This window comes from Kryptolebias marmoratus, linkage group LG9 (assembly GCF_001649575.2).
Source record: "Kryptolebias marmoratus isolate JLee-2015 linkage group LG9, ASM164957v2, whole genome shotgun sequence".
Taxonomy (NCBI): domain Eukaryota; kingdom Metazoa; phylum Chordata; class Actinopteri; order Cyprinodontiformes; family Rivulidae; genus Kryptolebias; species Kryptolebias marmoratus.
In genome coordinates, this window is record NC_051438.1 from 21,909,316 (window position 1) to 21,934,608 (window position 25,293).

The following is a 25,293-nucleotide window of genomic DNA, read 5'->3' on the forward strand; positions in this document are numbered from 1 at the left end:
ACACTCACCGGACACTGTATTAGGTAAACTTGTTCAGTTGTTAACGCAAATAACTCCTCAGCCAATCAGAAGGCAGCAGCCCAGTGCCTTTGGGCGTGAAGACGACTCGCTGAGGTTCAAACCGGCCATCAGAATGGGGACGAAAGAGGATTTAATGGGGATGTGGTGTGGTTGGTGGTGCAGAGGGGTGTGAGTGTTTCAGAAACTGCTTCTCTGCTGGGATTTTAACTCAAAACCATCTCCAGGGTGTGAAGAGACCGAGAACATGTTCAGTAAGCTGTATTTGTGTGGAGAACGGGATGACAGGAAGTCAACAGCAGTTTACAAACTATAGTCTGCGGAGCTCCTCTGAACACGTCCAGCCTGGAAGCAGACGGGCTGCAGCAGCAAAGACCACACCAGGAGCCCCTCCTGACAGCCGACAACAGGAAACTGAGGCTACAATTGTTGTTTTTACCTCTTTAGGAAGGGTCAGAGCGCTCCCATTCACCATCGTCTGAGCGCTGCTCTTCAATAACCTTAGCCTAAAAATAGGTTTATATAGAATTACAATTATGAAAAGTCAGTTTAGGCATGTTAAAGTCTTTTTAGAAATGCCAGGCTTATAAGAGCTGTGATTTGAATAAATATTCAGACCTTATTTAGTTGCAAAGTTCATTCAGGATTCATATTTTCAAAAACAGTTAAGATTAAAACCCTAAAATGACCTCTCAGCAGTGTTTTGTTAGACTTATAAAATCTGAGTAGCATTCCAATTCAAAAAGCAAATGTTTTTTTAGCCAAAAACAAGTATGTTATATAAATGTGAAATAGTGCTCCTTTCAACAGAAATATAGTAATCAAGTATTTTTCTTTATTATGTCTTCTTTTTTACTGTATAAGTACAGCAGAAGTCTTGTTTTCAGTGTTTACATGATAGTTCTTTGAATTCTTACAACATACATGTTTGAAAAATATCATTCAAAACAAATTAGTACTTTGTCACACAAAAGTATGCAAGCAAAACCAAAATCTAACATGGCGACATCTCTAATTTGATATTATTCGTTTAAAGTCATAATTGAATTTGCATAGCCAGGAGCTAACTAGTGGGCAGAGTATAATTTAGTTTGATTAATCCCTCTAATCATTAAAATATTTATATCAGGAACTGAATTGTAACTATGCACTTATGTTGTTGTGGGTGCAGATGCTGACACACAAAAATAAATCTACTTCTTGAGGATTTTGTTTCGCATGAGAAGACATTGATATTAAAGAGAAAGATGAGGAAAGGGAATAACATAATTCATGAAAAATAAGGGTTCAAAATAACTCTTCTTATACATATTTTCTCATTGTAGAAGCATCCTGCTGGCAGCAATGTGTTTGCCTTACGCTCCAACATCGAAGGAGAAGGTCACGCTGCCCAGGTAGCGGTCGGTGGGCGAATCGTTAACGATTCCTTTCCCGTTCAGTTTGCATTGCACTTGAATGTGAGTGTCGTACTGCACTCCTGCAAAACGCACGGCCACGACAGGCGAAGAGTAGTTCACCTGCGACAAAGCAGACAGAAAACAAGAGCGCTGACACGCGTTCAAGTCAACTTTGGCCGCAGCGGTCAAGTCGTGAATCACCACTCACGTGTCTGAGCTTCCCGTAGTAAGGGTAGTACTTCATGTCAAAAATACTTTTGGGGAAAAACTGGATTTCTCCTAAGGCTTCCGGTGGTCCTTTCTGAGAGAAAAACAGCATTGTCTTGACTTCTTCTTACCTGCATGTCCTAACTTTGAAACACAATTAAAAGTCTTTATTGTAACTGTACCTTAACTCCACATGTCACATTTATTGGTTTTCCCTGCCCAGGTAAGTAACCAAGAATCTATAAGAGAAAACAACATACAAATTAAAAAGTGTAAATACTTCCAATTTCATACGATAACTTGGTCCTCGAACTCATGTCCAACAGGAGATATTTTGAAAACTGAGGTAAAATAATAACATAAATCTCTTATCTGCTCTTTATTATTATAATCTGAGTTTCACAATAAATCACCAGGGAGTTTTAAAGAAATATCCCCCAGTTTTATATGTAGATTTTATAGAAATATCAAAAGTTTACATCTTTCCATAAGGAAATGCACGTAGCAACCTGTCAAAAATGTTAAAACAATTAAATTGTGCGCTAAAAGATTTAGTAATCCACGTGTTCTTCCTACAGTGGCCACAGGGCGTCACTATAAAACATTACAAACTGAACCGTGTGCTGATCTTTTCTGTTCTGTGCTCCGATTAAAATGACTGACACGTTTCTTACCCGGTTCATTCGCAGCAGGATGCACGGCCTTCCCTGAGAATAGCCGTAGTGGGGGTCGTGCATCCCCGAGCAGTCCCCCAGCCAGGACCGCTTAAACTGGCAGGCCTTCCGCTCGGCGCTCTCCTCCAGGTCATCCTGCATGAAGTATGTTTCATGTGTGCAGCGAATATTCTTCCTTTCCTGGGCACCGTCGTTATAGGCTGGGAGCAGGGAGCAGAGACGGAGGGAGGGAGGGGGAAAGAGGGGGCATAAATAAACCTTTGCAGCAGCGAAGTCCTGCCAGGCTCAGGCCTCTGCTTAAAGAAGCTTGACAAAAGCTGGGTGTGAAAAAAAAAAAAAAACTGTACTGAATGGCTACTTTTTGCCCACAAAGAGGCTTCCCTTCCCAGCATGCACTGCAGGAAACACAAAAGATGTCTTCTTCTTTTCCAACAAACTCAACAACCTTACCCCCCAGCATTTACACAGTGTAGGACTGAGGACTGACTCACGTCTTAGAAACTCATCCATAGACCTGGCGTACTTCTTCCAGGATTTGCGCTCAGATGCGTTAAAAACAATCTCATGGCCTTCTAGGTGTGGGGCCATCGTCATACCTGCCAGTGGAGACCAAGAGACAGTCAACTGTGCAGAGAGACTCAAGGAGAAGCAAAAGAAAGACGGACAGAGAACCCAAGACAGGAGGGGGGGGTTACAGTTTGAGTTTGGGCTTATATTTACCTGGTGGCATCACTCTGTCATTATAGGTGGGATGATAGGGACTAATAGACCACATGAGGCAAAACAAACAGCCCCCAAACATGGCTGCAAGAAACACATAAAGTCCAGCGTAGAAAAGCAGGATGAGGCCTGGACAGAAAACAAAAAATTAATTAATAAGATCGTCATTTGGTTTTCTTCTTTTATAAAGAACGCGGACAGAAGGAGCTCATGCAACAGACAACCCATCTCTGAACAGGTTAGGTCGAATTCAAATGGAGGTACTGGGCCACTTTTTGTAATCTGCCTGCCTGCCCTCGATGAGTACTTGTTTACTCACAGAAAAGCACTGTCCCCCTCATGTCTAGACCCACAAATAACTTCAAAGGTTTTTGTATAAAAATTCAGCTGGAGTGAGCTAATTTAAGAACCTGCGTAACAAAAGACGTTCTGAGAACCAGCCTCGTTCCATAATTTTCAATTAACAGCGCATTTGTAACTCCTAAATTAAGTGGCTTTTGCTGTGTGGGCAATTTCACAGAGGACTAACTGCAGCCAGCCTTGCGTCCCCAGAGCCACAAAGGCCTTTCTGTTTGCGCTCAGTGAGAATTCTCCCAGCTGTCCTTTCACTCAGGAACACAGTGAACCTCCGGTTGCCATCGTAGTGAAGGTCTTTAGCAGCCATAGAGGCCCGGCCAGCTCCAAGGAGCCCCAATCACCCGACTCTGGCATTGTGTCCCCTCTTACACACTCGACTCACAGGACACGCAGCACAGACTTCAACCCAGGGCCTTTCTTCCGCGGACACATGGGCCCCCACTTCTCCACCAGAGTGTGCACGCACTGGTTATGTCGCCGAAATCAGCTCTTAGCCCTGCCCAGGGACGCGGCATTCCAATTTATGCGTGAAACGCACACTTTTCCTAAATCCATTTAGTGTCTGCACTCAGTTGGATCATGTTGGCTATTGTGTGGCGTGGTGCTGAGGGCGGGGGCACAACTGCATCGCATGGCAACCACTCTAGAATACCAAGAGGTTGCTCCATCATCACTGACTCGACAAACTCTGCTCCGTGTGGTTTGAAAAAAGAAGCATGTCTACGTGTTTCACTGCAACTGAGCTGCCATAAAGAGTTTTGTTTAGCAATGAGGTCGTCAAGGCTTTGGGAACAAGGCTGCGGAGAGCATGGTAAGATGTAGAGGAATGTGACTCCTGGCCAATGCGAGGCCTGGAACACTGTTCTCCTGCTGAGGACACGTCCCCAGGCAGTCTGTTTTTGTCGGGACTCTCTGAATCGTCCATGCACCTATGTAAACATCGAGGATGAGGACACACAGACACTCGCAGCACAGTGACTACAGAGACATTTCTCACCCCCAGACTATTCTTGAGGGGATCTTTTAAAAACACCCAAACCCCATGCTGTCTCCTGAGCTTGTTTAAAATGAGTCAACCATAAAAGCGCTCAATAATAACTGCTGGCACTGGACACATGCATTAAAACACAAAAGTACTTTTGCATCAATCCGAATGTTCCTCTCAACACCCCCGACAGCACAGAACATCTCTTGCTTCATGAACTCACTCCAGCTCTTGCCAGAGCGTCCCATGAATTCGTTGGTCTCTGCATTCCACAGGTATTTCTTCAAGTCGGCTATTTTCTGGTGGAGGGTCCTCCTGGGAATGGGCCTGCGCTTCCACCTTTCAAAGTTCAGGTCTTCCTGCTCGAGAGGCTGATGCTCGGCTAGCTGATCCTGCTCTTCCTCCAGCTCCTGGCCATGTTTGAGTATCACTTTGGTCGGCTGTTGGAAACAAGAAGAGAAAAAGCCCTCACCACACATGTCCATGCACTGCTGAGTTCTGCAGTCGACCTGTGTTGATTTCAAATCACTGCAAGAAAAAATAAAAATGGCATGCCTCCTGAGCCGAGTATGACCGATAAAATAAACTGCGAGGCAGTGCTCTGCATGTTAATGAACATCGCACTGATGGTCCTGTCCCCTGTTTCTGGAAATTATAAACCCGACGGTGACCTTGTGGCACTCGTTGGGAGATCTGACCTCCGCTGAGCGGACCCTCCTGCTTGGAGCAGCAGCTGCAGACAGCAGAGCTGGAAGGTCAATCTGATGTCCAGATGTTACTCACTGACTCTCAGCGTCCACTGGCCAGGACACACAGATCCCGGAGGAACCGTGGGACATTCGAGAGTGCCACCAAAATAAGATTCTATTTTTGCATCCACGAAAGTCAGTTTTTTTTTTTTTTAAAGAATCTGATGTTTATTTTCTTTTTTGAGAATGTTAAGCAAGTCTGTCAAAAACTGATGCAGTGCTGCTACAAAAGAAAACAAACAAATCAGGAACAAATTAAATTCATCTCGGCACTTACAGGACTTTTAACGACCTTCTCATCAACTCTTCCATCCGTGGAACTGGGCTCCATGTTCTTTACAGCGAGAAAAAGTATCACAGTCACACTCAGAGAAGATGGTTCACTAATATTAAAACAACACAAATTACATCTGCGTGCTTTTCACAGAGACAGACTCTCTGTTAGACCTAACATGCTGTCAAAACAACTTGCCACAAACCTAAAAAGACAAAAAAAGTAAACATACCTGAAGTTTTCTTCTCAGAGAAGACACGGGCTGATTTCAATAGTAAACTTCTGGATCCCTGCAGAGAAACAATATTTGTCAAAAAGTGTGTGGGGATTTCATTAGAAGGTTTTCAGGCGTGCAGGGGGGGACCGGGTGCCGAGAGCCTCCTTCAACTAGGCGCGCTTCATAGTGAATGAAGATTAGACAGAGAAAACTCGGGGGTGGGATACAGAGTGCTTTTTTTGGGTCTCAGAGTGGACTTGGCAGCGGCCTGAAGCGCAGCGCTGCATTCTGTACACGCACACCATCAGCTATTGTCTGCTGAGCTGAAATAAAGCCTGAATACAATATTTACAGCTCATCCCAAAGCAAGACAGTCAATCTCTGGACAGACATATGAGCTTTTGACTTCATTCATTCGACTTGATTTACTTGTTCAGTTTGTCCAACGTGGGGCAGAAATTAAACGGAGCGCAGGGACTTGTCCCAGCTCGTGCACGCACGCTTTTCCAGTTTGCATCCACGTTGAGTCCTGAAGCAGCTGCTTTCCATGAGCTCCCTGCTGCTGAGGTTCAAGTAGTCTTCATCCCTGGTCCTTTATCTGCACTCCAGTCACGTAACGCTCAGTCGCCCCCCTGTAAAAGAGGGAGAGGGGGACTTCTGAGGGTCTTTTTTTTTTTCTTTTTACATGAAAAGAAAAGTTGCGTCACGGAAAAAAAAAAAAAAATCACTTGTTTGAGATCCGCACGGCGAAAACGTGCAGCACGTGTTGCGGATGTGTTTAACAGCGAATCTAATTATGCTTACTTTTGTCATCAGAAGATATTCCTGGAGTATTTTCAGGGGTGTTCTTCAGTTAAATGAATGCTGCTCGACGGAGAACACTGTCATCGAGAAGTTTAAATGTGTCATCGGTTCTCTTTCCTGTACTTTTCTGAAGGCTGCACGACCAGCCTTATCAGGGAGGTTTAGGGTCTCTGGCCCACGTTCATATTCTCAATCTAGCCAGGTATCTTCTTGAAAAAGAGAGTTTTAATCCTAACCAAAGAAATTACATTTCTGCAAATGCAGTGTAAACGCTGAAAGCTGACTGACAGCTGAAGTTTGTTGAAGAAACAAACTGTTAAAAGTTAAAAGGATCAGTGCAAAAGTTAAAAATCATCAGAGCATGAGCTGAAGTTATGAAGACAAAACCTAAAAGCTACAACCAACAGTCACAGCTGTAATGTTTTTACCAAGCTGAACCTTTTCATACAGGAATGATTAAAATAACTTGAAGCATGCTGAAGTAATTACTGTATAAAAAGAGGTACATAAGACTGTAAACAGGAGACTGTTACCTGCAGAAATAAAAGTTGTGTAGCCGTGCTGAACTTGGCCGGGTCCAGCTCGGTCCTAATAAATGTCAGCCTGTCAGTTTGTCTTTTCTTTTTCTTTTCATCAGCACTCTGCATTGTGTTTTAATGATGACCAGGAGACGAGCGTGGAACTGAATGCTGTTTAATCTGCATGGAACAAGATATGTACCTTCTGAGCACATTATGAGGAACAACATTGTACACTGACATCAAACTAGTGGACATTTTATCAACTCATAAAATGCACAATATAAAACTCCTTATTGTCCTGATTGACATAAGTAAATCTCACAGTGAGTCAGTGATCATATAATGGACACTGATCAACAATACACCATATTTTACTACAGTGGTAATATTGTTATTGATATGTGCCCATCTCTATGGAAGCTAATGTGCCCACTGCACTTATTACAATCGACCACCAAGAGAGGGCGCTGTTCCAGACTTTATACAAATGAAAAGAAATGACAAGTGGAACCATTAACCCTGTTACAGCTGCATCTTCATCTTTTAACTGAATTTTAATGTGCACTAGCTTCAATTAGCAGGAGTAATACTCTTAACATGAGGTTATTCTCTTATAATTTAATAGTGGTCTGAGGAGGGACTTAAATTAGTGAAAACTTTATTATAATTTAACATAAAAAAATGGATTTACAGATCCAAATGTTTGGCCAAAAAGGCTAAAAGAGCACTTTTGTTTAAACATTTGTTATACAAAACAAATCCGGGCATTTTAAAATCACCTTTCAGTAATTAATCCAACTTCATTTTGTTTTGAAAAAATAAAAATAAAAGTTATATTCCTGTTGAGTAATTAATAGGAATGTACACTTATAGTAATACTTTAAATTGTTTGATGTATAATTTTTATTTTTTTTTTGGGATCCCTTTTGAAAAGTAAAATCGACGCTTTTTGTTCTGTTTTTAAACAAACGGACTCCTGAGATGGGTGGTCCGTGAAGGCAGCACAGTGACTTTGAACGCATCGTCGTGTTTGGGACACACGGTGGCGCTCGACGCTCGGATTCAGGCTTCAGATTTCTCTCAAACATTGTTTTCAGCATGTAGCTTCAAATTAATGTAAAATATCCGATATATATAAGGCATTTAAAGTTATAAAATACTTTTCAGAGTGTTTAATTTATGCTAATCCTTCGTGTAAGCTGCTGAGCTGTTAGTAATTTAACTTGTTAGCTAGTTTTTCATATTCGTGTTTGCTGCGAACTGAAAGAAAATCTGAAAGTGGATAGAATTATGTGAGGCTTAATCTCCAGATTTTACCTTAATTAAAGGTGACTTAATTGTTTCGTCCTTTTGAAGCTGGTGGAGGCTAACATTAGCTAATTAATTAACGCTCTTTATTTAAAAATGGCGGACTTGCAGTTAAAAGTGTGACGTTCAGGTACGCATGGGAATATCGGCATCACGGCGCTTCGAGACAGCTACTGAGGTAGTAACGGTCGCTGGCTGGGGGTACTTTTATGTATGTGACATGCGCACACGGGGTCCAGCGCCAGGACCAGCCACCTGCTGTGCGAGACGCCGTGAGGGACGAAGAGGACCGAGATACGACTCAGCAGCCGCGGGGATGTAACCGAGACGGGCTCGGGGGGCACATTTCCTAAGGCGGAGGGGAACCGACCGGCGCTGGTGCTCGGAGAATGCCATGACAAGTGAACGCACCGTCGGCGTTGGCTTGTGAGCCGTTAGCTCTCAGATCTATGCCGCTCATTAAGTCGTGATTGCTGTTTTTTTTGTTGTTGTTGTTTTATTTTGCCACCACCACCCCACCTCAAGAGGATCGGGGACTGAGTTGCAACAACAACAAGCAATGCCGCCTCCTTCTCACAGCTTCCAGTCCAGCGGGCTGAGCCTCTCCGAAACAAGCATGGGTAGGTGTGCGCGCAAGGTGACCTGTCTGCTGCAGGTTTTTACATCACCTGCGTGCATTTATTCCTAACTGTATGTGAACACTAATGTTGGCGATAAAGGCAGCTCATAGATGTTAGGAGGATACGAGTTGTCCTCGCCTCATTTCTAAAAAATAAATAAATAAATAAAAAACCTGGCTGAGGCGCTCGTTTTTCTCAGCAGAGGGGTGTTTTGTTCTGGTCCAGGCCGCAGCGCGTCACTGCAGGTGCGGAGGCGCCGAGTGACCACAGCAGCCTGGATGTTTNTGGTGCTAACCTGACAGGAAATCAATGGTGCTGCAAAAAAAAAAAAAAAAAACAGCCTAAAACAGAGATCTAAAATCCAAAGAGTGACACAAACTCATTATTTTATTGCTGTTTTATTTGCTACTTCCTCACACTTTGTGGTAATTTAACCATTTATGCATCAAAACATTCAGCTGGATTTAAAGTGTTTGTAACTTTTATACTTTTTTGTATTATTTAACTATATTTACAAAACTTTCCCCATTGAAAAACACTGAGACCTCTTCAGTTTCTCCTCTAATTTCTACTTCGGCACTTTTGTCTTTTTGTTCTTTTACCTGGTGTTCTGCTATTTCAGCTACTGTTTTTACTCATTTTAGTTTCAGCCTACTTTTAGGTACAGTTTTGCTAATTTTTGCTATTAGGTACAATTTTTTAGCAAAAAGCAAAAATTTAGCTAATATTAGCTTTTAGTTACAGTTTTACTTATTTTAGCTTTCAGTTACTGTTTTACTGTTTTTTTCTTTTAGCTACTGGTTTTATCTAAAAGCCAAAAATGTGCTATTTTTAGCTTTTACTTACCATTTTTTGTTGTTTTGCTGTGGTTTTGTTAATTTTAGCTTCTGGCTACTGTTTTGGTAAAGTTTGCCTATTTTTAGCATTTAGCTGCATTTTTGTTACATTTAGCTTTTAGCTACTGTTTTGCTTATTTTCACCTTCGGATATGTTTCTTATCTGAAAACTAAAATGTAGCAAATTATAGCTCCTAGCTAGGGCTTTGCTAATTTGATCTTTTAGCTACTGTTAGGCTGATTTTAGCTCTTATTGTTTTGCTGCTCTGCTTGTTTTAACTTTAACAGCCCAGTTAATTCGTCCTTCAGCTCTCAGCGTTCCCGCGGCAGATTCTCCAGCTGCTAATGTGTGGTAGGACAGGAAAAAAAAAACCAAGCCACAAGTGTTGTTGTTTTTATTAACTGGAGCAGCAAAGAAAACATCCAGTGAAGCAGGAGCTCAGACCGCCGGATGTTGTTTCATTAGTGCTGTTTTAGAAATCTAACCCTCAGGATTTCACAGGCCGTGTCCTTCATTTGTCGCCATGGCGACATCGAATCCCTGTGTTTACAGAAGAAGAGCGTGTTTTCTTATTGATCTCCAGATTTGTGCTTTAATATCTAGCAGCAGTCAGTCTGTGGTCTCCACATGTGTGGGACATGCTGAAACAGAACAATAATATTAAAAAAAAAACAATAAATCAGGAAGAAGTTTTGATGGAGAGGATTTGATCTGTTCTGTAATACTGAAACAAAAACATGAGATAAAAGAGTCCAAGACACTTTCTTACATTCCTGTCACGGTTTTGCTCTTCACTTGTGTCCTAAATGTTAATGAGATTTGATTTATTCAAAGCTGAATCTAAGAGAAATAAATTTGATTTAATAGTTGCCTTAAACCGTAGAAGGTTCAGGTCGTAAGTAAGCTAATTGGTTATTAAATTGTAATCTAATCGTCTTGAGAGTTGTTGTCAGTTTTTCTGTCTTTTCTGAAGGTTTTTTTATTTAACTTTGTTCCTGGTTAAACCACGCCCAGATGCGGTTTGTTGTTGAATGACGTTATTTATTGTAAGACTGTGTGAGCTCGATGAAAACAGCTGATTGATATTAGCCATCATTTCAAGTTTTTTTGTTTTTATATCCTTTTTTTTTATCCCTCTGCAGAATTTTGTTGACAGAAGTCGAGTCTAATAATGACTTCCTGGGAAAAAAAAACAAAAACAATAAAAACTCACTGAAATACATTTGCAGCATCTCAACAGCGGGGCCATTTTTACAGCTTCCTCCGAGACGCTTGAACAGAATTAGCCATTAATGGTCAAAGTGACAGAGCCAAATCAATGGCCGCGTAGTCTCAAATCTCTATAATGACTTCCCACAACAGCAGCGCTCACGGAGTCCCAGTTTGCGGGCTCTTTTAATTAAATCAGTTTGCTGATCTCACAGAATGATGCTGAGTGTTGCTCGTTTTTTTTAAATTTTATTTGCTGAACCTCCAGGTTCCTTTAAGAGGAGAAAGAGGAAATCCATAATCGTGACGGCGATGCTGCTCGTCGTGTCTGTGCTCATCCTCATCTTCGGCCTGGCGGCGACGACCAGGACACAGAACATCACGGTTGGAGGATATTACCCAGGAGTCATTGTGAGTGTTAATTTGCACCTGTAGGCGGCAGACACACAGCACACCTGTTTCCTGTCACAGTTCGTACAAAGCGATCTGCTGAGAGGTAAAAGTGTTTCTAATTTCTCATAAACCTCATAAATAAAGTCCCTGAAGCGTGATTTTTTTCCCCCCTCTTTGCATTCATTATTCAGCATCCCTGTCATTAGATGCTGAGTGTCTAAATCCATAAATTTTCTTTCCTCACATTATTCCACTTTTAGCATTCTCCCTTCTTTCAGGAGCCGCTCTAATTATTCAGATTCAAAGTTAAGAGCACATTCACAGTATAAAGTAATATTCTGAGAAACTTTGCTCACAAAAACTAGATTAAATATTAAAGATCTGCTTATCTACGTTCGTGTATTATTATTTTTTTTGTCTTTCCAGCTGGGCTTTGGTTCCTTTCTGGGAATTATCGGCGCTCATTTGATAGAGAACAAGAGGCAAATGGTAAGAAGATTTAAATGACTTTGCATCACTTTCCCTGTTTGTTGCCTCCTGGTCCCTGTTGTCACGAGACGGAGGGCTTAAACACCATCTGATCCTGAGTTTTGTTTGGACGGCTCGATTACGTTAATGCGACAGCGAGCAGAAGAGATTCGCGTTGTGCATCGGAGCGAGAACCATGGACTTTATGGGTTGTTGGAGGGGTACAGCCAGAAATAGAAATAGGGTGTAAGAGGAGGAGGACAGATGTCTGCGCTAAAACGAGGGGGAAGGAAACTGCAGACGAGCGGAGCAGGTGGGAGGCGCTGGGCCGCGTCTGTCAGAGCTGAGGAATGACGCCTTTTTTTCCCGCAACGCAGCAGGCGTTCCAGTCGGCGTTCGAGACGCCGCGGACCAAGCTATGCTGCATTACGTTACATCGTAGTAAAATGTTATTACACATTACATAAACTCTGCTGACAGTATTTACAGCTCGATTATTTACAGCTCATCTTCTCTTCAGAAAACGACTCAGAAACGTCTTGATAAATGCAGTTATTTTAAGACGTAATTGTATTTATTATGACACACATAACACTCACAGTTAAGAGAGCAGAGGTGAATACGTGCACGGATCAGTTTTCTGTTAATTAACTAATATTACCTTTTCATTAAGAATGAAACTAATCCTGTTTGAGAGCTAGATGTCTGTGGGTGCATGATGGCATTTCAAAACGACTCACCTGCAGAATTAAAGATTAAGAGTTGAGCAGAATGATAAAGTGTTTATCTGTTAGTGTGAGGACTTTAATCTGTCGTGCAGATGTGTCAGATTTTATCATAGAGGCAGACTGAATGTTTAAAGTTAGAGAATAAATTAGAAAACATGTAAGCATAAACTAATAAAGCAGCCAAATTACTTAAAAAACACTTCAGCACAAAAAACCAAAATCATCAGGCAAACAGAAAACTAACTATTATGTACAGCAGGAAGTTTGATTAAATAACTACATTTTGTTCAAACTTAATGAGTTTTACTTTGTCTCCAGTCTTTTCAAACCCTATTTGAATGTTCTTTGTACTGATTGTGATGCAGTCCTTGTGTGTGTGTGTGTGTGTGTGTGTGTGTGTGTGTGTGTCAGAGTAACTCAGCTGGGAAATAATTACAGCATTATGGTCGACTTAGAGACCTCAGTAGTGAAATTGCTCCTTGCACGTCTGAAACTGGCCGAGCTTTTTAAACTTGTTTGATTCCGTTGTGTGTTATTTAAACAACAGATCCAAATGTGCAGATCTACATTTACAAACCTCTTTCAGAAGCAGCATATTAAACGGTAACCCCATCAAATTTATGTATGTTTACAACAACATCTCCAGTAATTCCTATCAGCTGCACCTTTGGTTCAGTTTTGCCAACAATCTAAACCAAATAAAAAAGTGTTTTGCTCTGATAACAGGCAGTACGACTTCAAAATGTAAAGATTAAAGCTCATATTACAAACTAGAAGCTTATGATTTGAAGTGCATGGCCACTCCACACCCTGGGCCAAGGTCGGGGTTCGACCCCCAGCCCCTGCAGTGTGCTGAAGTGTCCTCGGGCAAGACACTGAACCCCTCCACCGCCCACTGATGTGCTTACCGGTGCATGAATAAGAATATCTAAGTCCTGTATGTAGTGTGTAAAGTTCGCTGTATGAGTGTGTGACTGGGTGAAGGAGACACTCTGTGAAGCACTTTGCAGAACCTGGAGAGGTTCAGAAGGTGCCACATTACTGTGTGGGTAAGAACCATTTCTTGTAAGTCTATAGCTTTACGAAAGTTCAGCGCTTGGAAGACGCAGGACCCATTTTCCTGTACATTTACAGAAATCAAAAATAGACAAAAAGCTTTTCAACACATCACTCTAAGACAACCAAGAACTGTTTTTTTTTTCTTTTAAATGCTGGGATCTAGAAAGGGGGGAAAAAAGCTCTACATTTCATGTCCCTCTTGGGTTGAGTTGGGGCACCTGTCCTGTTCTCTTCACTGCTCTTCATTTATACTCACCTCATTTAATAAGAGGGTTGTGGTCTGTAAGAATAACCGGCTCAGTCATCTAAGAGCTCCCCTTCTCCTGGACCGACTGCAGCCGCCCATGCTACCCTCCAGCTCTTCGATCTGTGGTGTCTTCCGGGGTTGCTTCCCTTTTTTTGCGAGGTGGATCATCTGCAGACAGGGCTGGGTGTAACTGAATACTTGTTGTCTTTCATTGACGAGTGAAAAGGGAAAAGTTGCACGGGCTAGCAGCGATGCATTTAGGGTTGCAGAGGCTGCAACAATTTGAGAACCGTGGTGACATTTTAGACAGCTAAAGTAAATACGGTGATCTGTTTCTGCCGAGGCCCACAGCTCCTCGCGTCACATTCCTCTCCTCCATCGTTACACATTTCTTTATATACTTTAGTTTTATGTATTTTTCAGGGAATCTAGGTGGGTTTTGTTTATTCTCAGGAGCTTAACTGGTGAGAAAACAAAAGGTGTGCATGTTTATAGTGTTTGCAGAGCAATCAGCAGTGATTACGCTGACACTTTTCTGTTTTTCTTTTCCTTAGTTAGTGGCATCTATTGTCTTTATCAGTTTTGGAGTGGTGGCCGCCTTCTGCTGTGCGATCGTTGACGGAGTTTTTGCAGCGAGGCACATTGTGAGTATCTCTAATGAGCTAATTCTCACCATGCCAACAGAAAGCTCTCGTGACTTATAATGATGAGTGAAAATCCTAGAGTAGCTTCATTTGCTCCGTCTGCATTAATTGTGAAATCCCCAACACACGTCATGCTGAGGCAGCTGCCGCACCCTTCTCGGTGGGTCAAATAAATTGAGCAGAAAAGAGAAATGACTGCTTCTGATGCAAAGTAGAAAACGTCATATAACCACTAATGCGCAGGTAAAACAATTAGGATGAAAGGGGTTGTGGCTGAGAGAAAAGAGAGAACATCATTAGCAGGTTTTTATTTGCTAATGATGTCAGTGAAATGGAAAGTGGGGATTTTCTTTGCAGACAGTAATTGCTCACTAAACGCCACAGAAATGTGCTGTGGAAAAAAAACACGATGCATCTTTATATTCATAACTTCAGTTATCAAACTGAATCGCGTTGTTGGAGAACACAGTCGGGTCTTTATTTAAATAAAATGTAGCTTTAAGGAAACTCAATAAGCACAACTAAATATTTATACTGCCAATAAAATGTCTGTGGATGATAAATTACAGCTAAAATATCTGACTTGTCATCACATCCAGTGACAAACTGCTTTAAACAATGTTTAAAAAACCATACATTTAAAAGGACAGTGTGATAAATTAATCTCATCTTATTACGATCATTGGAACCAAGTTTTGCTGTTGGATTGTTATGAAACTGTCTGTTTTTAAATTAAAGTAATATAGCAGTATTAGTTAAAACTAGCACCAAACATGTGTAGTTTAACTTCTGATTAAGGTTAGTGTTATCTCAGAGACACATAGCTCTTTAAAGTATAAACAAAAGAATATCATCTTATTCAATTTACTTTAGTTTTATCTGTTTAATAAAGTTTAAACTGCTTTCAAACCCGAAAGCCATGGTTCCTGCTCCTCCTGTGGGTTTTCCATAAAAAAAAATAAAAATAGAACCGCAGCTGTGACCTTTTAATGGCCACATATTTTTCACTCTTCGAGCAGAACAAAGTAAACATGTACAACTAAATATACATTTTCCCAGCAGCCAAGAAACAGACTTGTTTTATCAAACATGTCTGTAGTTTATCAAAGCCTATCAGTCCCAGATGTGTGGAAATAAAAAGCTTTCTCAGATTTATTTTCTTTAAAAAAATTACACTGTAGCTGTCATGTTTTGCTATAGAATTTTGATTTTCTATCTGGCCTCCGTATCTCCTGATTGAATGCTGTGTTGAGAGGTTTTTAATAATATTCTTGATTCTCCTGCAGGACCTCAGGCCTCTGTATGCTGGTCGCTGTGAGTATCACTCCAGCGAGACTTCATCTGACCAGGAAGTAAGAACACCTGACTGCATCTCACTCGGTTTGCTCACACAGGAGCCGGTTTATCAAACAGTGGAGTCTGTGATAAAACTGGCCTGGGCTGACTGGTCCTGCTTCTAGGCTGACATGTGTTCAGACATGCAGGAATTACAATAAAGGAGGTAACAGAGAAGCCGGGATCACATGCTCAGTTTGAATAGGAAAATATGTTAATCGCTCTTTCAAATCAAATCAAATCAGGTGTGTCAAAGCAGAGAAACATCTAAAACATGCAGGGGAGCGGCCCTCTCCCGGACCAGGATTGGACACCGCCGTGTTGGATAAAATAAAGTTTTACGTGTCATCAGTTCGGGTCAAATCAGGAACCCCGTCCATGTCACTCCTGTCAATTCCACGTGCAGTCAGGCCAAATTAGGGAATGCTGTTTTATTCCGTATCCCAGATACAAGCGGATGAAACGGGTTTCCTCTGCAGGGCGGCCGGGCTCGGCTTTAGAGACAGGGGGAGGAGCTCGGATCAGAGCCGCCGCTGCTCCTCCACGTTATGAAGAGTCAGGTGAGGCGGTTCGAGCGTCTGATTCGGATGCTTCCTGGGGGGACACCCCAGAGGGAGGGATTATTTACCCTCTCTGGGATCCCCCAGGAGGAGCTGGGGAATGGGATCCCTCAACAGGTTCTCCGATCATAAACTGTAGAAGATGGATGGGTTGATACTTTAGTCCAACTGTATGTTCTCCTAATTTTATTTGACTTATTACCTTCTGAACATTTCAGTAGCTCTATAGGTTTGTGTTAAATGCAGGAACCTTCCTCCTTCGGTGCTCTGAACCCAGATAAAATACAGTTTTTTTGTCAAAGACTGAGAAATAACTTTGTTGTTTAACTCCTCACATGAAGCTTCCTGTCAGATTCACAGTGAATAATAGAAGATGATAAAAATAGTTTTTATCGTCTCTGTGTGGCTCGTATGCAGACGAGGCTGGGAGCAAACAGTGAAAAGCTGATAATCTTATTAATGTGACCCTCAGGTGCAGTGCCAAACATCGCACTCGTCTTGTAAGCTGAGTGTGAAGAGCAACACGTGCTACTGCTGCGAACTCTACAACTGCGGGAAGTGAGTAGACCCGAGCAAACACCTGGCTGGCCGCTGAATCAGTGGCTCCTCGGTTTTCATTGTTGACATTTATTGATTGTGTCAGAACAAGAACGTTTCTTTTTTCTTTTTGACTTTTGTTTCAGAGAACATCCTTTTATGGGACTTCAGAATAAAGATGTTTTGAAAAAGTTTAGGAAGTCATCCATGATTTGGAAGTAGGTCTGTTTTTTTAGACTGATAATGGCCATTTTTTGATGGGTTCATTCCTGTATTTATGTAGATGTAGTTTCATTTGATTATTTTTTTTATTTATTTATTTTTTCATTTTAATAAAAGCCATGGTAGAAATGTGTTGTAGGGTGCCATTTGTTCTCCATGTTTTGTTTGCTCCAGACTGAACATTCACCCATTCATGTCCCCTTTTCACCTCATAAATCACACCCTGCTGTAGCCCTCTTGAGTTGGCTGATGCAGGTACTGTTAAACACCTGTCAGCGCTCTCAGTGCCGCCTGTGGCTTGACTGTCGGCTGTTTCCCCTCTCTGTCACGCCCACTGGCCTAGCCGAGCCGAGGTGATGGGAGGCTACCATGAATACACAGATGTAAAGAGCTGCCAGGAGGTGGTGCACCTCTACCACCTGCTGTGGTCGGCTACCATCCTCAACATCGTGGCCCTCTTCCTGGGCATCATCACCGCGGCGGTCCTGGGAGGCTTCAAGGACATGGTACGTCCTGTATTGAGCGTGAAGACCTGCGGTGAATGTGAATGCCTTAGGCGGAGTGTTTGATTAAAGAACGTACCAAACACCTGGTCCAAAACTGTGTTTTTCTCCTAATATTTATAAATTAATGAGAAGAACTCGTGGCTCTTTTCTTTATTGGTTATCATTTACGTTCAGACTTTAATTTAAAATCTTTGTATTCACTTTTAGCACTTTGCAGTGAAGCCGCTCAGCAGTTTTAAACCCTTTCACCTCAACTCTGACCCTCAAACCAGAGCAGACTCGTTTCTTAGACCCAATTAAAACCTCGAATGAACTCGTTTGTGGATTTGAGCTTTTCTTATCTTTTTGTTGGATTGAAAGTGTTGATTTCTTTAAAGGCGGCAGAAGATTCTTTTATTCAAACCAGCTTTTATTTTGGCTTATTACACCATACCTATTTGTTTTAATGATTTTTCTATAGTTTTCTTTTTATATTAATATAAAACGCTTTGTGAATTTTATCTGAGAAAGGTGCTATGTACGTTAAGTTTACTGAATTACTATAATCTTCGCACAACTGCAGACATCTTTTTAAATTTCTAGCTGAATAAATGTTTTTGTTTTCAGACGCCCTCCGCTGCCTCAGAGACTGCATCCGAACCAGAGGCTGTAGCTGCTCCGGTCCGCTCTGAGCCCCCTCCACCCACCACCTCCCTCAACTCGTATCACAATGCTGCCCCCTGCCTGCCGCCTTACACTGCCTACGACCTGCAGGTGCAGAAATTACCCTCAAAGAGGATCAGATTTAATGCTTAAATGCAAGGCAAGCTGGGAAATGATTCCTATGGAAGTTTAACTTTTAGGCACAAAAGGGATTAAATGATTTATTTACCGGGGAGTGTTTCCATCTGCAGCCAAATTAAACTGTATGCTTGTAGTATTTCACTACCAGCACTCACTTTCAGCATGGCTTTGCTGTTTTCTGCAGGGCTCCTACATGTTCCCTGATTCCTCAGTCTTATCGGATGACTCCCAGTCAGGAGCCAGCCACCTGTGGCCCACGATGATCCCTCCTCGCTACTCGCCTCCTCACGAGCACCCGGACGAGAAGCCCCCACCGTACAGCCCGTAAGAACAGCAAACACCCGGGACGTTATCAGGTGTCGTAAGGCGCCGAGCGAGCGGCTCGCTCGGTCTCCCTGGGCTTTTCTTCACAATCATTCAGAAGCGTGTTGAAGAGGAGGATGGCTACAGGGCGGGCTTTCTCAGCCCCAGGCGAAGGAGCGAGTGTCTCCTGGGCGCCGCGCCGGTCTGCTGTGTGAACAATCGCACCAGGAGAGACACGACCTGCTCAGTGTCAGGACTGTTTACACATCTCTCCGCCTTAATGCATCGCTCTGTCACTCCGACTTCTTCTGTGCACCAACTTTGCTCCCGCTCATACTTTAGGTTCACGTCTTTCATAAACACTGCAAATGTTCCCTGCCGCAAACGGAACAGAAGACACTTTACTCACTGTGAATATGTGGACTGAGAGACTCACCAAATCATCTCTAAAAGTCTAAACTTTACAGTTTAAATCCAACCTGTCGTTTCTCCTGCAGCTACTAGTTCCAGAACATTATTAAAGGCAAAACAATGAGCAGCAGTATGTTACACAGTTAGGTTCTAAGGCATAAAAACAAGTCATTTCGTTCTTTCTTCTCTGAGGTGAGCAGAGCCGTAGTATTCAGACAAAAATAAGCTTTTGTACCAACAGTAGTTGCTGAGGAGATACAGTTAAAGACTCTGGATGCTATTTATTGTAGTTCCACTGAAAACAGAAAAGCCAGTAGTGTCTCTCACGTTGTCAGCTGTAATTATATCACAGATAAAAGCTGAAACGTGTCTTCCTTTGCTAGGAAGGAGGAGGGAATAGAGGTAGAGTTGTAAAAACCTCATCAGTACCCATGAAAACTCTTTCTGGCATCTTTAGTCGGCGCTGGTTCTAATTTCAGCGCCACATTCTCAGGAGCTGATAGTAAAGATTGGTTTCCAGTGAAATTAGTAAATATGATGCACAACTGCCTGACGGTTCGTGTTACATTTAGAGGGAGATCAATCCATCGGTTGCTTGACGTCACTGGCCAAGCCTGAGCGTAATAAGCTCATTTAAAGGCAGCACGGTGACATTACGCCCTGGTGTTGATCAAACAGCGCTTTTCATGGCATGGACACTTTTTTTTTCCTTTGGCACAACACTGACAAACACCAAGGCAAGCTGACCAGAATATTGCATCATATCTTATCAGAGAAAATAAAGCTTTAATTAAAAAATAAATAAAATTCTGTGAAAGACTGCTGGAGATGGGAACCAGCTCCCCAAGACCCCGATCAGGAGCAAGCAAGTCAAAAAAGATTTTGAGCTCTACCTACGCATTGGCCCAAAAAGACAAAAACTGACTTTATATTTAAGTTATGAGCTGTCCTGAAGATCGGCCTTTGAGAAACCCGCATCTGTCAGCCTCTAAAGTCAGGTGACATCTTGTATTGTCACGTTTTTCAAGAGACGCTGATGAAAATGGAGTTTATGTGGTTCTATCAGTTTATTTTGTTTCACCGAGTGGAAAAAAAGGGGAACACCCGTCTGAGTAATCTCTGCTGGACCGAGAAAACAAACAAATTAATCCATCTACATGCTTTGGTTTCACAGAATCTTCCAGAAAAAAGAAAACATCCTTTCACTTGTCAACTTTGCTTTTTGTACAAATGAGAATTTTGTTGTCTTCATGAGCAAATAAAAGAACTGGTGTTTACGCGGTGGATCTGTTTAAAAGGTAAAATAATGTGTTTAAATGTGCTGCTAAAACACTGAAATTCACCCGAAACATCCAACAAACAGGAGGCGTGCCACAGTCATAAACAGCACATCACACTGTGTTTGCAAGCATTTTATTGGAAAAACAAACTGTAGAATTTATTCTGATAATGACACAAACTGAATTTGTGTTAATTTTACGTTTATCTACATTATTCAAGATTCTGACACAATGTGTAAAAATCTCATTTGTTACCAAACTGGTCCTTCTCCCTGTTTTCTGCTAAATGCTAAATACAAGGACTAATTCTCCTGAGTTAACAATCATCCCGGGGTTACATTTGGACTCTAAATTTCTAGCTGACATTATGCTGTATTTAATTACTTTAAGAAAAAACAAAACAAAACAACAACTCAGGTTTTCAAGCTACTCGTGAAAGTACTAACTGTACAACCTTCCTGCCACAGGAACAAGCAAGTGATAAAAAATATATATTTTAGATCATAATCAACATTCACCAAAGCAAAATGAAAACAGAAACCAAGCAGTTAGCAGTTCCACGTCTGGATTAACATCAGCTGGAACAAAAGACAGAGCATTGTGTTGACAAGAGCAGTCTTGTTGCATTTAATAATTTATATTTCATACATTTTTCTTGGAAAACACTAATAAGTATACAAATTATAAACAAAAAAAGAGCAACTTGTGGTAATATGAGGAAAGTAGTTCACTATTTATTTCAACCGGCAAACTTGTTTTTTTTAATAAAACTGGCCTCAGAACGTTAAATAGAGTGATATTGATGTCACATTTCACTGCTTTATGTTTCTGACGTCTTTAACAGAATCTGCTCCTCAAAAATCTACCTGAACCTTTGAGGACTTTGACTGAAAATCAGCACCTTATTAGTGTTTTCAGCACAAGTCGATCTCAACCGTCTGGATTTTTTTCCGAGGCAAACATTAATTAACCAAACAACTCATGATTTTACTGTGCAAAGTTGTTTATCTGCTGTAAGAAAAAGGCTGATTTAGGCAGCCTTTAACATTTCTGGGCACTAAACTGAATTAAGTTTCCTGTTTCTGGAGCAACTGCCTCTAAAATTTTCAATTAAGAGCTTTTTTTTTTTAACCAAAGGGCTCTGCCAAAACCCTTGAATGCATTATTACTAAGTTACCGTTACTACGAAGGTTTTAACACCAACTTCATTGCAATAAATTGAAATGCAACTTTCATTACACCTTAAATCCTTTACAAACTGATGCAACGCTTTGACTTTAAGTCTGAAGTAACAAACATGTCGCATCATTTTTCAACACACCTACTGTATCTATATACTCTTTATATATTTTTACATGAGGGGACTGTCTTTTTTTCCTCACAATAAAAGGTTTAACCTTTCAAATATTTGTTAGAAACTAGAATAATAATAATAATATTTAGAAAACCCTCAGATTCTAGAAATGATGAAGTGGATTAAAGTGGATTCCTTAAAAATGATTGTTGAGATGAATCTGGAAGATAAAATGGAACTGGGCACCTAAAAAAGGCACGGCTAACGAGGAGCGGTGAACGTTCCTCAGTAAGTCTCTGGCATGATGTACTCAAACTCTGTGGCGGCCCGTGAAGGAGAGTTCAACGTCGACACCGGCTCCGCGGCCATGTCCGGCTGCATGTGAGTGTCGGGCTCGACGAACATGCTGTCCAAGTCCAACAGCTGGGTGGACGAGAGGACAGCTTCACTGGCCGCGCTAATGTGATGAATGCTGCCATCTTCGGATATGAGAGGAATCTCTGCCTTGTCCATCGCCCGCGTGCTCATCCTTTTCTGCACCATCTTACCCGGCAGCAGGCGGTACAAGTTGTTGGCACCGTCATCCTTCTCCTTCCTCCCGCTCGGATCCTGATTGTGGACTGACTTGCAGTGCGAGGACAGGACCTGGTAGTTGAGGAACATGTCATTGCACAGAAGGCACTGGTACCGCCTCTCCCCTGTGTGGTGGATCTCATGCTTAGTTCTGTATTCAGCCAGGGCAAAGACCTTGTTACAGTAGTGGCACGGGTACTTCTTCTCCCACGAGTGAGTGTTGAAGTGGCGGCGCAGACTCGTCAGACACACGTAGGGACGCTTACAGACGATGCAAACAAAGAAAGTCTTCCCATCCATGACCAGCTCATAGTGGTCCTCGAGCTCGGTTTTGTTCTTCTTCTTGTTAGGTCCAAGTTCTAGAGACAAAGGTGGTTCATCGGTGGCTTTCAAAGGCGTTGCCATGAAGGATCTCTTCCATTTATTGGCTTTAGAGCCTCCTTCCCCTGGATCATCCTTCACTGGGACAATGTCAAAAGTGTCTTCTCCAATATTAGCGTACACTTTACAGCCTGATGAAAAAGAATCAATTTCTGTGGTTGTATTGAGGGTCACCGTTTTAGTAACTGGTGTGTGGGGCACGTCAATGTTAGATTTAAGAAGTGAGACTTCAGAAACATCTAAAAGCCTTAATTTATAATCCCCTTGTTGGGATGAAGTGGCAACTTGCTTCTTGTGGACTCCCATTATGTCCCTGCTTTCAGAGGAGTGAGGGGCACTCGTTGGCTCAGCGGTGAGGCTGTCTGGTCTGGCCTGCGCTGAGGGAACGCTTCCCGTGGAGACGGCGGCGGGGGAAGTCGAAACGTTGGAGCTGCTGTCAGGACTGCGGAGAGGGCTGCTCACCGGGACGCTGGGAGGCTCCGCGGAGTTTATTCTGATGGGGGTTGTGGCTTGTTTTGCATGTGCTCCAACACCGTTGTTTAACTCAACGTTTCGTTTTGATCTCGCACTTTCAGATTCTATGTCATCCAAATCTATGACCTCAGAGTTGGCCTTTAGACTGGCTGCTCTGCTTTGAGCATCTGTATGCGAGACAAAAACAACATCGTCCGAGTCCTCCTCATTTTCTCCAGGTTTGTTTGACTGATTGAATTCCTCTGTGGAAATTGAGAAGGACTCTGTGATGATGGGCATATTCTCTGTAGCTGTATCATTTTTCTGCTCTGTGTCTTTCGACAAACCAGCAATACCTTTCACCTGGGACAGAGGTAAAGCCAAGTTCGCAATGAACTTCACTCCAAGTATCTGTCCAGCGTTTATGAGCTCCTCCAGCATGTCAGAGCGAACACGGACAATTTTGGAGCTGTAGATATAGTTGAGAATCTGCTCAAAGATTTCCGGTCTGAGGAAGTTCAGCTCAATCACTTGTCCAGCAACAGTAAAGAGCTGGTAAAAGTATGTACTCGAAGCAGACAGCACGGTTTTGTGGGCTCTGAATTTCTTGTCCTGTATGATAATTGTGATATCGCAAAACAATCCATGACTTCGCTGCTCGTTCAGGGACTTCAGGATCTCTGCTGAATACTGTGTGTCGGTTGCAGATATCAGCTTTAAATTTGGCATTTCTGCAAAGAGCAAATGAATAAAATAAGGGAAAACAAATCAGAAATCACACTTACAGTTAGCTATGACATCAAACTAAACCTAAACATGAAACCTCTCCAACTTTGTCTTTGTGTTCCTGCGGTAGTCTAACAAGCAAAATAAGTTGTTAAATTTGGGAGAAAAGATAAATGTCAAACTTTGCTGGACAAGTTGTTTAGTTTTGCAGCTGATTTTCTCTAAAGCACCTGAACATTAAGGCCTTTAAAAGGCAAAATCAGCCCATAAATAACAGTCTAAAAAGAGTGCAGACAGACTTGCTCAATAAGTAGACACACAACACCTCTCTAAACAGGTGTCCAAGTATTTCCTACAGCAGGAATTGGAAAAACAAAATGTTAAAACTAAACTAAAATTAAAAATCAACACAGCAATACAGCTTGAACAAGTAGGTTATTGTAATTTTTTTTTAAAAGACTGTTTGACCAAAGCACTTTTACTAGCTTAATAAGCTGTAGCTCATTCAGTGTAATAGCGTAATAGTTGCAAACTAAACAATACTTGAAATTAATCAGATAAAGGTTGAAAAATCTATTTTCAAACATTTGTTTTATTCGTCTTCTTTTGCAGTGAACTATGCTTGATGTTTGTTTTTTACAGACTAAACAGACAATAACCAAAAGCTAAACGTTCAGTTTTCAGTAAATTTAGTTGCTGACATTTTAACCTTACATGGATTAACATTAGTGTAAAACTAAGTTCACTGGTAATTACCAAAAGGCCTTAGTGCCAGAATAAACATTACCATTATTGTTTATTAAAAATTTGTTTTGTAAACATCCTATTTAGCTGCTGTTGTTAGCTTGCTAACAAAGGTAACGCGGTTTCCTCTATAATATTGAGGAAGCGCGGCCTGCTGTTAGCACCTCGTTAGCATGATAGCTTCAAATGCAAGTTTCAATTCAATAAACGTCTCTCCGAAAATAAATATAGTCCCCAGACTAAACATAAAGACTGATATTATTTACCTGCAAATGCGGTACTTGAGTCAACACTAAGCTGACCACTGCGTTGCTATCCAATATGTTAATTACCCGGGGTGCTTTTTTCGACACAACACCGGAAATGCCCGGCTGGCAGCTGCACCACCGGAAGTACCGAATCATTACTTTCGCCTTCACAATTAAAGTACGTCAATTATCTGCTGTCTCTAGGCAGATAAACACAACAATGATGTGGCATTTTGAAAGAAAACAAATATTCCTTAAATCTATTTGAAAGAATGTTTTTTTTAGTAAAACAAAGTTCAAAGTTTATAAAACTTGTTAAATTTACGTGTCACAGATTCAAAACCACAGAATTTGAGCAAATATTTTCAAGACAAGTTACAAAAAGTGCTTAAAATTTAGAGAGATGTGGTATTTAATGGTGGTACACACATGTGTGTCATTTAATGAAGAACTTCTATAAATGAAAGTAAAAGGAACATTATGTGGTTAACATACAAGCAG

General features: G+C 41.6%; 3 protein-coding genes across 9 annotated transcripts; 1 reads left to right on the forward strand and 2 right to left on the reverse strand.

The window, feature by feature from the left end:
* Positions 1 to 831: 831 nt before the first annotated feature.
* On the reverse strand, positions 832 to 13,895 carry atp1b4 (ATPase Na+/K+ transporting subunit beta 4). 3 transcript variants are annotated; one of them, XM_037977550.1, is made up of 11 exons: positions 13,802 to 13,895; positions 6,099 to 6,230; positions 5,614 to 5,671; positions 5,385 to 5,441; positions 4,582 to 4,798; positions 3,017 to 3,145; positions 2,788 to 2,892; positions 2,297 to 2,496; positions 1,805 to 1,861; positions 1,624 to 1,716; positions 832 to 1,535 (listed from the first exon to the last, which is right to left on the reverse strand). In XM_037977550.1, exons 4-11 carry the CDS (start codon positions 5,436 to 5,438, stop codon positions 1,374 to 1,376), a joined length of 1,017 nt encoding a protein of 338 aa, XP_037833478.1. In that variant the 5' UTR covers positions 5,439 to 5,441; positions 5,614 to 5,671; positions 6,099 to 6,230; positions 13,802 to 13,895; the 3' UTR covers positions 832 to 1,373. The 3 variants fall into 3 exon arrangements, with proteins under 3 accessions (XP_037833478.1, XP_017263778.1, XP_017263777.1); XM_017408289.3 differs by having other exon boundaries at positions 6,028 to 6,230; XM_017408288.3 differs by lacking the exons at positions 6,099 to 6,230; positions 13,802 to 13,895 and having other exon boundaries at positions 5,614 to 5,797.
* Positions 8,421 to 21,219, forward strand: tmem255a (transmembrane protein 255A). Of its 5 annotated transcripts, none has more exons than XM_017408287.3 (10): positions 8,421 to 8,851; positions 11,166 to 11,308; positions 11,717 to 11,779; positions 14,347 to 14,436; positions 15,723 to 15,788; positions 16,804 to 16,889; positions 17,015 to 17,086; positions 17,428 to 17,596; positions 18,203 to 18,398; positions 18,564 to 18,694. In XM_017408287.3, exons 1-9 carry the CDS (start codon positions 8,791 to 8,793, stop codon positions 18,389 to 18,391), a joined length of 939 nt encoding a protein of 312 aa, XP_017263776.1. In that variant the 5' UTR covers positions 8,421 to 8,790; the 3' UTR covers positions 18,392 to 18,398; positions 18,564 to 18,694. The 5 variants fall into 5 exon arrangements, with proteins under 5 accessions (XP_017263776.1, XP_017263771.1, XP_017263772.1 ...); XM_017408282.2 differs by having other exon boundaries at positions 8,435 to 8,851; positions 18,203 to 18,349; positions 18,564 to 21,219; XM_017408283.2 differs by having other exon boundaries at positions 8,435 to 8,851; positions 17,434 to 17,596; positions 18,203 to 18,349; positions 18,564 to 21,219.
* On the reverse strand, positions 20,660 to 24,923 carry zbtb33 (zinc finger and BTB domain containing 33). The gene is made up of 2 exons (XM_017408281.3): positions 24,811 to 24,923; positions 20,660 to 23,805 (listed from the first exon to the last, which is right to left on the reverse strand). The coding sequence occupies exon 2, from the start codon at positions 23,801 to 23,803 to the stop codon at positions 21,953 to 21,955; it is 1,851 nt and encodes a 616-aa protein (XP_017263770.1). The 5' UTR covers positions 23,804 to 23,805; positions 24,811 to 24,923; the 3' UTR covers positions 20,660 to 21,952.
* Between the last annotated feature and the right edge of the window lie 370 nt (positions 24,924 to 25,293).

Excerpts from the sequence above, each read along its gene's own strand:
- atp1b4 (XM_037977550.1), bottom strand. The coding sequence starts at position 5,438 with ATGGAGCCCAGTTCCACGGATGGAAGAGTTGATGAGAAGGTCGTTAAA. Across the intron at positions 4,799-5,384 it reads AGAAGGTCGTTAAAAGTCCT|CCGACCAAAGTGATACTCAA; the intron begins GTAAGTGCCGAG and ends TGTTTCCAACAG. Across the intron at positions 1,536-1,623 it reads ACTACGGGAAGCTCAGACAC|GTGAACTACTCTTCGCCTGT; the intron begins GTGAGTGGTGAT and ends GCTTTGTCGCAG.
- zbtb33 (XM_017408281.3), bottom strand. The coding sequence starts at position 23,803 with ATGCCAAATTTAAAGCTGATATCTGCAACCGACACACAGTATTCAGCA.
- tmem255a (XM_017408282.2), top strand. The coding sequence starts at position 8,791 with ATGCCGCCTCCTTCTCACAGCTTCCAGTCCAGCGGGCTGAGCCTCTCC. Across the intron at positions 11,309-11,716 it reads GATATTACCCAGGAGTCATT|CTGGGCTTTGGTTCCTTTCT; the intron begins GTGAGTGTTAAT and ends TTGTCTTTCCAG. Across the intron at positions 17,087-17,427 it reads AAGTCATCCATGATTTGGAA|GCCTAGCCGAGCCGAGGTGA; the intron begins GTAGGTCTGTTT and ends TCACGCCCACTG.